Source organism: Poecilia mexicana, unplaced genomic scaffold (assembly GCF_051168715.1).
Source record: "Poecilia mexicana isolate PSO_F unplaced genomic scaffold, ASM5116871v1 scaffold_6, whole genome shotgun sequence".
In the NCBI taxonomy this organism is placed as follows: domain Eukaryota; kingdom Metazoa; phylum Chordata; class Actinopteri; order Cyprinodontiformes; family Poeciliidae; genus Poecilia; species Poecilia mexicana.
The window spans coordinates 26,380,528-26,392,795 of record NW_028263375.1 but is presented as its reverse complement, the minus strand read 5'-3'; the positions used below and the strand labels follow the sequence as shown (position 1 = coordinate 26,392,795).

At 39.7% G+C, this 12,268-nt stretch overlaps 1 protein-coding gene across 1 annotated transcript; it reads left to right on the top strand.

Moving 5' to 3' along the window:
- The first annotated feature begins 3,162 nt into the window (after nt 1-3,162).
- Nucleotides 3,163-10,816, top strand: avpr1aa (arginine vasopressin receptor 1Aa). The gene is made up of 2 exons (XM_014986062.2): nt 3,163-5,008; nt 6,948-10,816. Exons 1-2 carry the CDS (start codon nt 4,057-4,059, stop codon nt 7,226-7,228), a joined length of 1,233 nt encoding a protein of 410 aa, XP_014841548.1. The 5' UTR covers nt 3,163-4,056; the 3' UTR covers nt 7,229-10,816.
- Nucleotides 10,817-12,268: the final 1,452 nt, after the last annotated feature.

Sequence of the window (12,268 nt, the reverse complement as noted above, 5' to 3'; positions counted from 1 at the left end):
GAGGTTTCCTGCGCGCTGCAGGTCACCACAAAGAAGCCTAAGGAGGCTTCAGAGGGACTAATTAAACTAAGAGTCACATTTTTGTACTGTAAGAGGAGGCAGGAGAACCCAGAGTTCATACAAACGTCACACAGAAAGACTCCAGAATGGGATTCAAAGTACAGGCCTTGAAAGAAAAACAACTAAGCATCTTTTATTGTATGAATAAAATGTAAATAGTTAATGTTACGAGGGACAACCAGGTTCGTGTCGCCCAATTTCCATGAGAAATTATGAAATTGTACAAGGCAACAACAGCCGAATCCAGTGGAAAATGGCTGAAGAGCTGGGAGCAAGCTGGCATGTTGAGGGAAGAAACATGGAGAAGTGTGCAACAACTAAAGAAAAAAAGGATTAACACTAATAAACTAAAATGCACAAAGAATGAAGAGAACGAAGCTAAACCCAAAACTCAAACACACCAGCATCATAAAGCAAAGTCCTTCAGTTTCAGTGCGTAATAACATCAACATCACAATTTGATTGACTGATTTGACAAAGAATCAGATTTTTAAAGCAGTTCTGCTATGAGGTCTGTGTTTCGTCAGCAGAAACAAGGGAATTAAAGCGGATGTCAGGAACGCCATAAACCAAATTCTGCTCATCTCCTCCTTTATGACTCAAACAAGACGATGGAAATGGACGGAAGTTCGGTATCATTGCTTTTGACGAGGACAATAAACAGGAACATTTCTCCGGGAGTAAAGCAGGATGAAGGCGTCACTCCAAATGAATTCTCATCAGTTTTGCTTCCGCCGTCACTTCAAGTCACTGTCTTTTGTTTTTTTGTTGTTTTTTTTCAGTAAAGTCTGTCTTTTAGCTTTTAGGAGATAATTTCTCCCTCTTAGCCTCGCTAAGTTTTATGTGTGGATTTTTGATAATGGCAGACATCATCACTGCTGTTGCAACATTATTCCTCTCTAAAGGCGTCTATTACATAGTAAAAACCTCCCAAATGGGATTTATCGTGCCGTCGAGATAGTTTTGGATTTAAAGAGATATTGCAATAGATTATAATTCATGACTATATGAATTGGCATAGTAATTGATTTTGCTGATCAAAACCCCAATTGTGAGTAAAAGAACAGCATGAGTTTGTTATCTTTAATTAGTAATCTGGTCACATCATGTTACTATCTCTTTAAAAATGTTCAAACTTTTCTGAAAACATTCCTGCGTCCAATCATAAACTTGGATTCGTCCTGCGTTGTGAGTGTTGGGGGTGGGGAGGTGGTAACTTTGCTATAAATTTTTTTTTTTTTTAAATATATAATTGTACAAAATTAAATGTAAGAAACTACTAATTAAAGAAATGACTTTTTATAGAGTTGTGCAGCTAACAACTTAGAATATCATTGACTGTTTTATTAAACACTGCGGTCATATTGTGATACATTAGGCATGTGTTGGATTAGTCCATTTGTTGTTTTTAGTGGATTTCAATAAAAACTGGAAAACATTGATAATTTTCTTTAGACTTGGATATATTTGAAGGGAATTATTCTAGTTAAGATTTGGCCTTTATGTATTTTGTAAACAGAAATTAACTAAAAAGGTAAATAATCCATTTTAACCAAGATATTAGGATGTTTTTTCTTCCCCCACGTAATCCAGGTTATGGATTATTTTTTCAATTTCTCTTTGGTCACTTCTATGTCAGACAAAAGTCACTTTAACCCAAAGCCAAAGTGAGAAACTGTCGTGTTGAATCAACGGTTCACATTTGAGCTACCAAGATTTAACCAAGTAGTTTTTACAGTGAACAGGAGGCGTATTGGTGCATTTTTTTCTATTTCTGCCATTTCATCATGAATTATTATATACTAAAGTCACATGTTGTCATTTTCCCAGTAGTTTGAGTTTACATCGCTTTTCACGTCCAGACATCAAAACAAAACCAGTTAAACATGTTATCAAAAAAATTTATTTTATTAACTTATGAAATTACACACATCAGGTAGCTATTTTGTTTTTCCCTCCTGGATTAAATGTAACATCTCCCACATTTTCAACCACAAACAAAACCGGTGGCCGACAACCCGAACTCAAAGCTGAGCCTCATTAAAGAGGGAACTATAAATGTGCTGCGCGTTGCACAGATTTACAAACAAAGAAACAACTCAGCTTATTTGAATTCATTAAAACTAACTGCTTGCAGGCTGAGGGCTCTGCTCCGTTTCACGTTTCAGACACAAGTGCTGTTTCTGCTCACTCGGGGTAAACAGTCTTAGGTTTGCACCAAGCCTCACTTGAAACTATACGCCAGTGGTCCCCAAACTTTTTCCTGTGAGGGCCACATAACTTTTCCCTTCTCTGGTGGGGGGCCGGAAATTGTTGAGGGGCGGGGGGAGCGTTTCTCTATTGATTTTTACCCAGAAAGCACATGGGCAAAAACCATGAGTGAAACGGTCACTGGGACTAACTAGTATATATTCCATTGAGGGAATATAATTTTAACATATTAATTTCTCATATGTTAACATAAAGGCTCGTTTTGAAGTATAAGCGGCTACTTACAGGCATCGCTTCGAAGAATTCATCCTGACACGTGTGTTCATCTGCTCTACCGCTAGCAAACAACCGTACTGATTAAATAACATAAAAGTAAAGCAGTTCCCTAAAAGTCCAACAGATGGCAGCAATGCGCCATGCAAAACAAAACACCCACAGTTTACAGGACACACTTCCTGCTAAAGAGCCCCCTGGTGGTTGAAGAAAAATCCACATATAAACTGGAAAATACAATAAATGAAAAAAAACATCTGAATGCTCTCTGGTATTGTTCAGGGGGCTGGACCAAATGTGGAGGGCCGGCGGGCCGTAGTTTGGGGACCCCTGCTATACTTTGGAAGCTTATGACAGAAGGAACAAAACCTGCTTTGATACTTTTTGGTTTTACGTTTGAGGATGACAAATAATCACCGTCCAGATGGGGGGGGGCCTGAACTCGTGGTGCAAAGGATGAGACACGTCTCTTAATGTGGATGAACTCCGCTCACGTAAAATACTAGCAACGATAAGAGAAAATCAATTTGTCCACTAGTCCACGTGGGACGTGGACTTGGGCACCCCGAGCCTTTTCCGATGCCACCCTGGGTAACTGCCCAACTCAACAACCGCCTCTGCAATCTTTCTGATGTGTTTCATGAATGTGCGTTGCGTATGCAGTGAAAATGCAAAGGGGTGAGGTACAAGCTTCCATGCACTGGGGAGCTTTTGGGTGACATGTAGAAAAAATATTTGCAGCAGAATAATACCACAGCACGTCAACTCAATGAAGCACGGAGGTGGCAGCATCATGCTGTGGAGCCCTTGTTTTACAGAGTGACGTCACTGTGGTTTTGCTTCCTGGTTATGTCTTAGCTTAGCACACACAACAAAGAAATAAATCAATAAAACACACAGTTGTAACGTGAGAAAATGTGGGAAAAGTTCAAGAGACAAAAACCTTTCAGTTAGTGAATCCTGGGGAACAGGCTATGTTTTTTTTTTCTTAATATTTACATAATGTGCTTTCGTGTGTGGTTGAAGCTTTTAAAATAATACTGATATTTGACTGAAACCAATAATTTCACAGCAGTTCTCTAAACGTGTGGTTGTGATTGGAATTAGCTGCTGCTGCGCAAATTGCGTAAAACCAGCTGGTAGATCCAGCTGGATAAGCCATTCCCAAATTCATCTATTTTAATCTTCAATGATGAATCTCACTTCCATCCAAATTATTGTAGTTTATGTAATCACCAGATTAAGGAGGGCTGACTTCTCCCAAGGAGAGGATGATTTTTTTTTTGAAGCGCATGCGTTTTTTTTGTTTTTTTTTTGTTGTCTTTTTTTACGCACTGAAATCTGACTCGACTTTAAAAAGCCACCGCGGCGGATAGCAGCCACACAGTGCCGCGTTCCGCCCACCTCCACCCTTGTGTGAGCAACAGGTAGCTCCATATACGGACCAGAGAGGCGCCGCGCAGCCCTTCTGGCACCGGATCTGCAGAGGGCGCACGGAGGGGCAGTGCCACCATGCGCACTCCATCCGACGCGCCTCTCCTGAGCGGAGGCAACCAGTCCCTGCTGGCTTCCAGCCTCGCCGGCGACCCGACGATGGGAACCCCTTCGAACGGCACCCTCCACCCGAACGGATCCGACCCGTTCGCGCGCAACGAGGACGTGGCCCAGATCGAGATCATGGTCCTGAGCATCACCTTCGTCGTCGCCGTGATCGGGAACGTGAGCGTGCTGCTGGCCATGTACAACACCAAGAAGAAGACGTCCCGCATGCATCTGTTCATCAAGCACCTGAGCCTGGCCGACCTGGTGGTCGCCTTCTTCCAGGTGCTGCCGCAGCTCTGCTGGAAGATCACCTTCCGCTTCTACGGCTCGGACTTCCTCTGCCGCGTGGTGAAGCACCTCCAGGTGATGGGCATGTTCGCCTCCACCTACATGATGGTGATGATGACCCTGGACCGCTACATCGCCATCTGCCACCCACTCAAGACCCTCCAGCAGCCCACCAAGCGCTCCTACGTGATGATCGTCTCCACGTGGATGTGCAGCCTGGTGCTGAGCGTCCCGCAGTACTTCATCTTCTCCCTGAGCGAGATCCAGAACGGCTCCGAGGTGTACGACTGCTGGGCGCACTTCGTGGAGCCGTGGGGTTCCAAGGCGTACGTCACTTGGATGACCGTGGGCATCTTCCTGGTGCCGGTGGTCATCCTCATCCTGTGCTACGGCTTCATCTGTCACACCATCTGGAGGAACATCAAGTACAAGAAGAAGAAGACGGTGGCCGGGGCGGCGGGCAAGAGCGGCTTGATCGGGAAGTCGTCGGTCAGCAGCATCATGATGATCTCCAGGGCGAAGCTCAGGACGGTCAAGATGACTTTCGTGATCGTTCTGGCGTACATCGTCTGCTGGGCGCCGTTTTTCACCGTGCAGATGTGGTCGGTGTGGGACCGAAACTTCCAGTGGGACGGTGAGTCGAAACTCGGCGGGAGGAATTTCTCGGCGGTGAATCTGTTCCAAAACTGCGCTCGGAAAGTCCGTTTGCGCGCAGCTTTTTACGCACGGAATTACTCAGGAAAACAGCGCAAAAATATGCGAAAACGAATGCGTGTGCGTTATTAAAGATGCAACACTCGATGATTGAGAACAAGGCACTTCACGTTCAGTAAATATGAGCGTGATCAATCTTTCAACAATACCATCCAGGCCCACAATTTAGTGAAATAAGTGTATTTTGATAATTATAATTAATAGAATTTCATATAACTAATTAGTCCAATCGTAAAGTTATTCGTAAATGCACAATGTAATGCTTAAATGTGAAAATAATTAATTAAAATCAGTATGTCAAAGGCATAGTGTATTCAATTATTGCAGTCTTTAAAAAAAAAAAATTATTATTATTTCATGAGAAGCTGGTTGCAGCTCGTCATGATTTTGCCAATCAAACTGAGTGGGCGGGGTTAAACTGATCGGTTCAAGCGGCTGCGTAAATGAACTATTTAAGTCATAGTGGTGATTCTTTTTATTTTATGATATATATGAGCATGGGAAATATGAAATATTTTTGATAAATACTGAATCACAATTATATGATCATAATGCAAAATAAAATCAAATTTTGAACAATAATTTAATGTTTCACTTATGCATTTAAGAATGCATTATTTGTTTATTAATAGATTGTATTGAAATGATCAAATGAGTTTAACACATAATAATGATAATAATGATTTTTTTTTCACATATAGATGTTACATTAAAGTCATTGTTTTTAAAATACATTTTTGTTAAGTTTTAAATTCATGCCATGAGGTTTACAGGGCCGGATCTAAGACCTAGTGGAGGCTATGGGCTGAAGCCAGTTTGGTGCCCAACCAGCATAAGTGCATTTTATGTATCAAATTCAAAGATTTTCGTCGCTGTCTGTGTAAAAATTGAGAAAATTGCCTTTGCTGTTACATTTTTGAAGAAATTCCTTAAGAGCTGGTTACTTTCCCCAAAACAAAATAAATTGAAACACCTCAGAGCCACTTGGGCTCAAAAGCCCCCTTCAGAAACTATTTAAAATGCAGCGTTCACAAACATCCGTTTATTGTTTAGAAGCCACTGCCAAGGAAAGTAATTGTGAAATCATGGCCCCAAAGGGGGGCTTTTGTCTGAGAGGCCAGATGGGGGCGGGGGGTTAATGATCGTCTAGCTCTGAAAAAAAAAACAGAACAAGATTCAAGTATTTTTAATCAGGTAAAATACCTGAATAAAAATAATTGATAATTGAGTAATTTGATGTAACTTCAAATTAGGGCCTGATAATAAGGGGGGGGGGGAAAGGGAGATTCCATTAGAAGGTAAAACCTGATATTGTGAGTTAATGAATTTCAACTACATTTACACCAAAAATCAGCTGATGTGGTAAATTTCTCCATTCAGCTGAACATTTCTCTTAATAAGAGTATACATTTGTAATCTTACCCTTACTTAACAGTCTCATATTCTTATTATTAATGTTTTTTTATCCTTATGTGAATAAACAGTTGGTACAGCTGAATTTCCCCACTGAGTCAATGAAGGATATTTCTATTCCAGTTGGACTTGATTCCCAGGTACCATAAAATTTAGTGCTAATGTTAAAATAAAGGCCTTTAATTCTAACAAAAACAACTATAAATCTAACTGTATCATTACCATTTAAAGGGTTACATTAGGAGCCATTCTATGCAGAATGAAAAAGAAAATTTCACGTATATCAATGCATGTTGCAGCTCATTAAAGCCTGTTGTTTTTACTACACCCCCTGCAATGTGGCACCAAATGAACTTCATCTACAGGGAGACTTCTGCATATCCCAGATGTTTCATGGATTAATCACTCCTTCCTTCCCTCCCTCCCCTTCGCTGTCTGTTCTGCAGATTCTGAGAACACAGCGGTGACTCTGTCTGCGCTCCTCGCCAGTCTCAACAGCTGCTGCAACCCGTGGATATACATGATCTTCAGCGGCCACCTCCTGCAGGATTTCGTGCACTGCTTCTCCTGCTGCTGCAAGCTGAGCGCCGACTACAAGGAGGACTCGGACAGCAGCGTCCGCAGGACGACGCTGCTGACCAGGATCACCAACCGGAGCCCGACAGGCAGCACCGGCAACTGGAGGGAGCTGGACAACTCCCCAAAAATGTCAGCTCAGACAGAGTAAAACAGCCAGCGGCACCAAGAAACACATGCAGAGTGAGCTCATCTGTGGGCATGTGTGATTAGGACAAAAAGTCCCACAGACTTAGAAATCCTAAGGGACAAGAAAGCATTCTGCATGGTGAAAATGGAGCTAAACAGTGTAAATAAGAATATCGATATATATATATATATATATATATATATATATATATATATATATATATATATATATATATATATATATATATATATATATATATATATATATGTACATATGAGCTTTTTGCTCAGTCCCATGTGCGTACTAAATCTTGTTTATATAAGTTCTAATATGTATTCATCAGAAGTACATTGCGAAAGGAGGGGATGTAGTTTTTGCGTCACCACTTCAACCCGCCTGTGAACATTCTGGTGCGGCAGATAATTTAATATTTCAGCTAAATCTTTCACATGCTGACACGAGAACCTAGATGAGGCACAGATATTCCCGAGTGAGCTTGATATATTTAAAAAAGAGAAAATGTTAGCCACTGAAAAATTCAAGATGGTCACCATCGTGGTCAAAGAAAATTTCTTTTTGCACTAAAACTACCAAGATTTGTCACAGTTGTTTACTTTGCTATAGCGCTAAACTGATGAACCCATTGAAAAGAAAATAACTGCAGATGTCAGCGCTAAACCAAATACATGAAAAAATTAGTAGAAGCTAATGATAAACTGCTAAGCACGTAAACAAAATTTCTGGAAGCTAACGCTAAACCAAACATGAAAAAATCAGCAGAAGCTATTGCTAAACTGCAATACACAAGAAATTAGTGGAAGCTAACGCTAACCTCTAAGCACATGAAAAAAATTTGTGGAAGCTTGTAGGAATCCAAACATTAAAAAATTGCAGAAGCTAATGCTAAACCGCTAAACAGAAAAATTGTGGAAGCTAATGCTAAACCGCTAAACAGAAAAATTGTGGAAGCTAATGCTAAACCTCTAAACAGAAAAATTGTGGAAGCTAATGCTAAACTGCTAAACCATGAAAAAAATAAGCAGAAGCTAATGCTAACCTTTAAGACGACTGCCTCTCAGTCTGTCTCACATCTTTATCTCCTTTATCTCCAGTTGACGACTGGTTTGAGATTCACAAATCGAAAAGTTCTCAGTTTCAGAATTTGCCACATATTGTTACTTTAAAGCTGATTGACCAAAGTCTAAAACATATGATCATGTGACAAAGTTAATTGAAGTCATGAAAATGGGTAACATTTTATGGCAATAATTGATTTAAAAGGTTCAAATGGCAGCCATCTTGTAAAATTACGTCCTGACATTCAAGTGGCTAATTGGAAATATTAAAAACATACAACCTGAGAGCTGTGCATACAATTTTTTATGCTTGTATCCAGACATAGACAGTTTTTTTACAGTAATATGCTGCCCTGTTCTTAGTCTCCCCTCTCTAAAAACACTCAGCTGTCTTGATGCTGTTGCTGGTGTCTGGGTCTCCCAGCAGAGCTGCCCGACTCTCTTCCTTTTCTGAGCGTTCACAGAGATAAAAGTCACTGCGGCCTGAAGGTGTTCATGGGTAAAAGCAGCCCTCTGGTCTCTAAGTAACCAAGGCAGCCACCACATCCTTTGTGTTTGAATTTCCATTTTGTTTTTGCTTTTTTACTCTCTCTCTCTCTTTTTTTTTTCTTACAACCACATTTCAGCGGTTTATGTAAAAATGTGAATAAAACCAAACCATAACAGGACATAAAAGCATTAACAGGAAAAAAAGAAAAGGATTTGAACATTCGTTTTTAATATAAATGTCTGAGGAGCTGTCTCATGCAGGCTCTCCTCTCTCAAATAATGGCTCTCAGTTCTGAGGCAGAAACACACGGAGCTGGCGGGGACACGGACTGTAGGTGATCCTGACGGCTCTCGGATGGCGACCCACCCTTTGCACACCGTTCTCATGACTTTCACAGAATGTCAAGGAGAAGCTCACACATTCCTCACAAAACACGTCAGCTCACTTCCCGAGGTTTTTTTTTTCTGACATCCTCTGTGTGGGCTCTGTTTTTGACTTTGTTTGCACACAAGACAAAAAGAATTTCCTGCACTTTAATATGATTTACGGCATTTTAACGGCCCTCAGACCACAACCACAGAGTCCAACAAGCGTGTAATTAATCAAAGTTGTATATATATTACTTTGTGTGTGCGTACGCATGTGTTCTAAAAGTGTAGCCTAATGTATATTTGTAAATAAAAAGGCACTTGAATATCTGTAAATAGAAGTAATATATGTAAATGGCTTTGTGCTCACATCTTAAAAGAAGCGATTTATGCTGAAATACACATTGATGTAATGAACACTAATGACTGTTGCCTGTTTTCATAGTCATAACACTGGAGGTTTCACTGTTTGTTTTATGCAGTTGCTGCACAGCCACAGAAATCTGTCTGTTGTTTGTGTTGGAATAGCATAATTTCTGAACTTATATCTCTAGCCAATCTGAACGCTTGCATCGTGCCAATATCTGGTGTTACGCAACCTTTCCATTGAAAATAGTGTGAATAGGAAGTCCAGATAAAACAGAGCTCTTTTCAGAAAACGGTGACAACAAAACCCTCCAAATACTCCATGAGGATAGGTTTAGAACCTCAATAACGCTGTTAGTGTTTTGTGTAGAAAAGCAATCTGTGGCTTTAGCACAGATTGCTAAAGCGACAGATTGCAAAGCAATCTGTCCAGAGGCTTTAATGTCTCTGGACATTAAAGTCCAGATTTTTGGCTGCTAACATTAAAAACATCCTTGCTTTCAGACGCATTTGTTTGATTTGACTTACCGAAGCACCACATATCAGTGGAACATTATATGACCAATAAATAAATGATTAAGTATAAAGTGATGAACCTTTTAAAACTCCCTCGCAAATATTCATCTTTTACTTGTAAAACTAAACTGTTCACACCACAAGTTGTAGTTTCTCACAGGCTAAGAAGCTAGCAGCATCAAGCTAACGTCTTTTCCTGCCTGTGAAGTTTATCAAATAAGGAGATGCTAGCCAATTTTCCGCCAAGAAATTAGCCTAATCAAAGCCGGGGAAAGGAGACAAAAGATAATGGGGTTTTACGTCCTAGATTTTATATTACTGTAGTTTGAAAAGACAAAAATCCAAAAATAACAACCAAACTAAATCACATACTGGGTTATGTAAAATAAACCTTGTTAATGTTTAAATCTCGAAAACATCTTTAAAGATTAGCTCTCTAATACATTTTTCTTCCTCTTAATTTTTCTTATGTTTTCTCTACATATGTTGTTTTATACTTTAATGACGTGTCACTCTAAAGTTTTTCCACTCCTGCTGAAAGTTTCAGGGAGGAGTCTCTGTTATTTTTGCACCACAAATCACCAACTAGGATGCCTTTCTGAAGGCTAACAGTGTTGTTGTTTTTTTAAACTGGAATGATTTCAACATCTAAAATCCTCTCAAAGAAATATTGACCAAAGCATGTCATCAAAAATATGCAAAGAACTCTGTACCTGGTGATCTCCAATACTTTTATTTATTGACGTGCTGATATGTAGCTTATTTGACCAGTAATAAAGTTAAAAAAAAATAATTCTTGGCTTGCTTTCAGTGTCTTGATAAATTTCTATGAGCTCCATCACTGAGGACTTTGCAAGACAACGGCAAAGTGATTTTTATTATTTCTAATTAAAATTGGACGCTTTGTGAGACTGTTATCCAGTCAAATATTTCCGTTGGTCAAATTCTTGCTCGTGAAAATGTCCTTCACCTCTCTAAAATGGAATATTTACAATGAAGCAGAAATGTGACTTAATCCAGATAACTGCATTAGCTTCATAGCATCTTTATCTGATTCAAAAAGCATTTTTCAGACTGTCAAGGGAAAAATTGCTCCACCACCCACATGTTACGCTGACACTTGGTTTCAAAACAGTTTGTTCATATTGACTCTCTCCTCCCAACTTCCCTCAGAATACCTCCAGATGTAATTTCACACTTTAGACTTTGTGGTTCTCGCCTTGTGACCCTCTAAAACACAGCTCCGAGACTTTTTTCATACAGAAAAATCCGCTGAGATCAAACAGTGATCTGCTCCATTCACAGCAGCGCAGAAACAGAGAAGTGCTCTAAAGTATCAGCTCATAGCATCACCTAGAAGAACAATTTGTAATTTGCGTCATGTCTGGATGACCTGGGTAAGTATTTCAGTAGCTGCAAGGTGGAAAATATACTGCTCAAAAAAATAAAGGGAACATTTCACTTTAATTTTGTGTGTGGCTCCAAATCCAGGCCTCCATTGGTTAATAAATTTGATTTCCATTGATGATTTTTGTGTGATTTTGTTGTCAGCACATTCAACTTTGTACAGAACAAAGTATTCAATGAGAATATTTCATTCATTCAGATCTAGGATGTGTTATTTGAGTGTTCCCTTTATTTTTTTGAGCAGTGTATATGTACCTTATCTTAAAACTCATAAAACCAGTAAGATGACCAGTAAAGTTCCTTTTTTTAATCTACACACCCCTGTTTTATCCATTCACTATGCCAACACTAAATTTTTTCTTTCTGTGAGATATCAATAATAAAATAAAAACTACTAGTTTATTTTAGGCATGCAGTAATTCTACTATTGCATCACTTTTCCATTTCAACTTGACTATCCTTCGGTATAAAGGATAAGAAAATCACTTTCACCCAAAAGTCTCTTGATCCTTCTGCGTACTCTCGTAAATCAAGAGAGACGAATCTGCCGAGACGAATCGGATCCTACGAACAAAGGGCCTCGGTCCGCATCATCCCTGCGGCGGTTCGTGCATCGGCAGAAACAGGCAAACCGGGTTCTGCAGGTTGAATCAATCAGTCGAGCGATCTGGACGGTACTTTGTCACATTTTGTCATGTTACACAAATGTCGATGTTTGTGTTATTATTTGCCAATACAACGTAGTAAACGGTGGTAAGGTGAAAGAAAAAAAAATCTTTAAGATTTTTTAGTGTTTTATAATCTGTTTATAGCTCACAATCTATATTCACCTTCACTC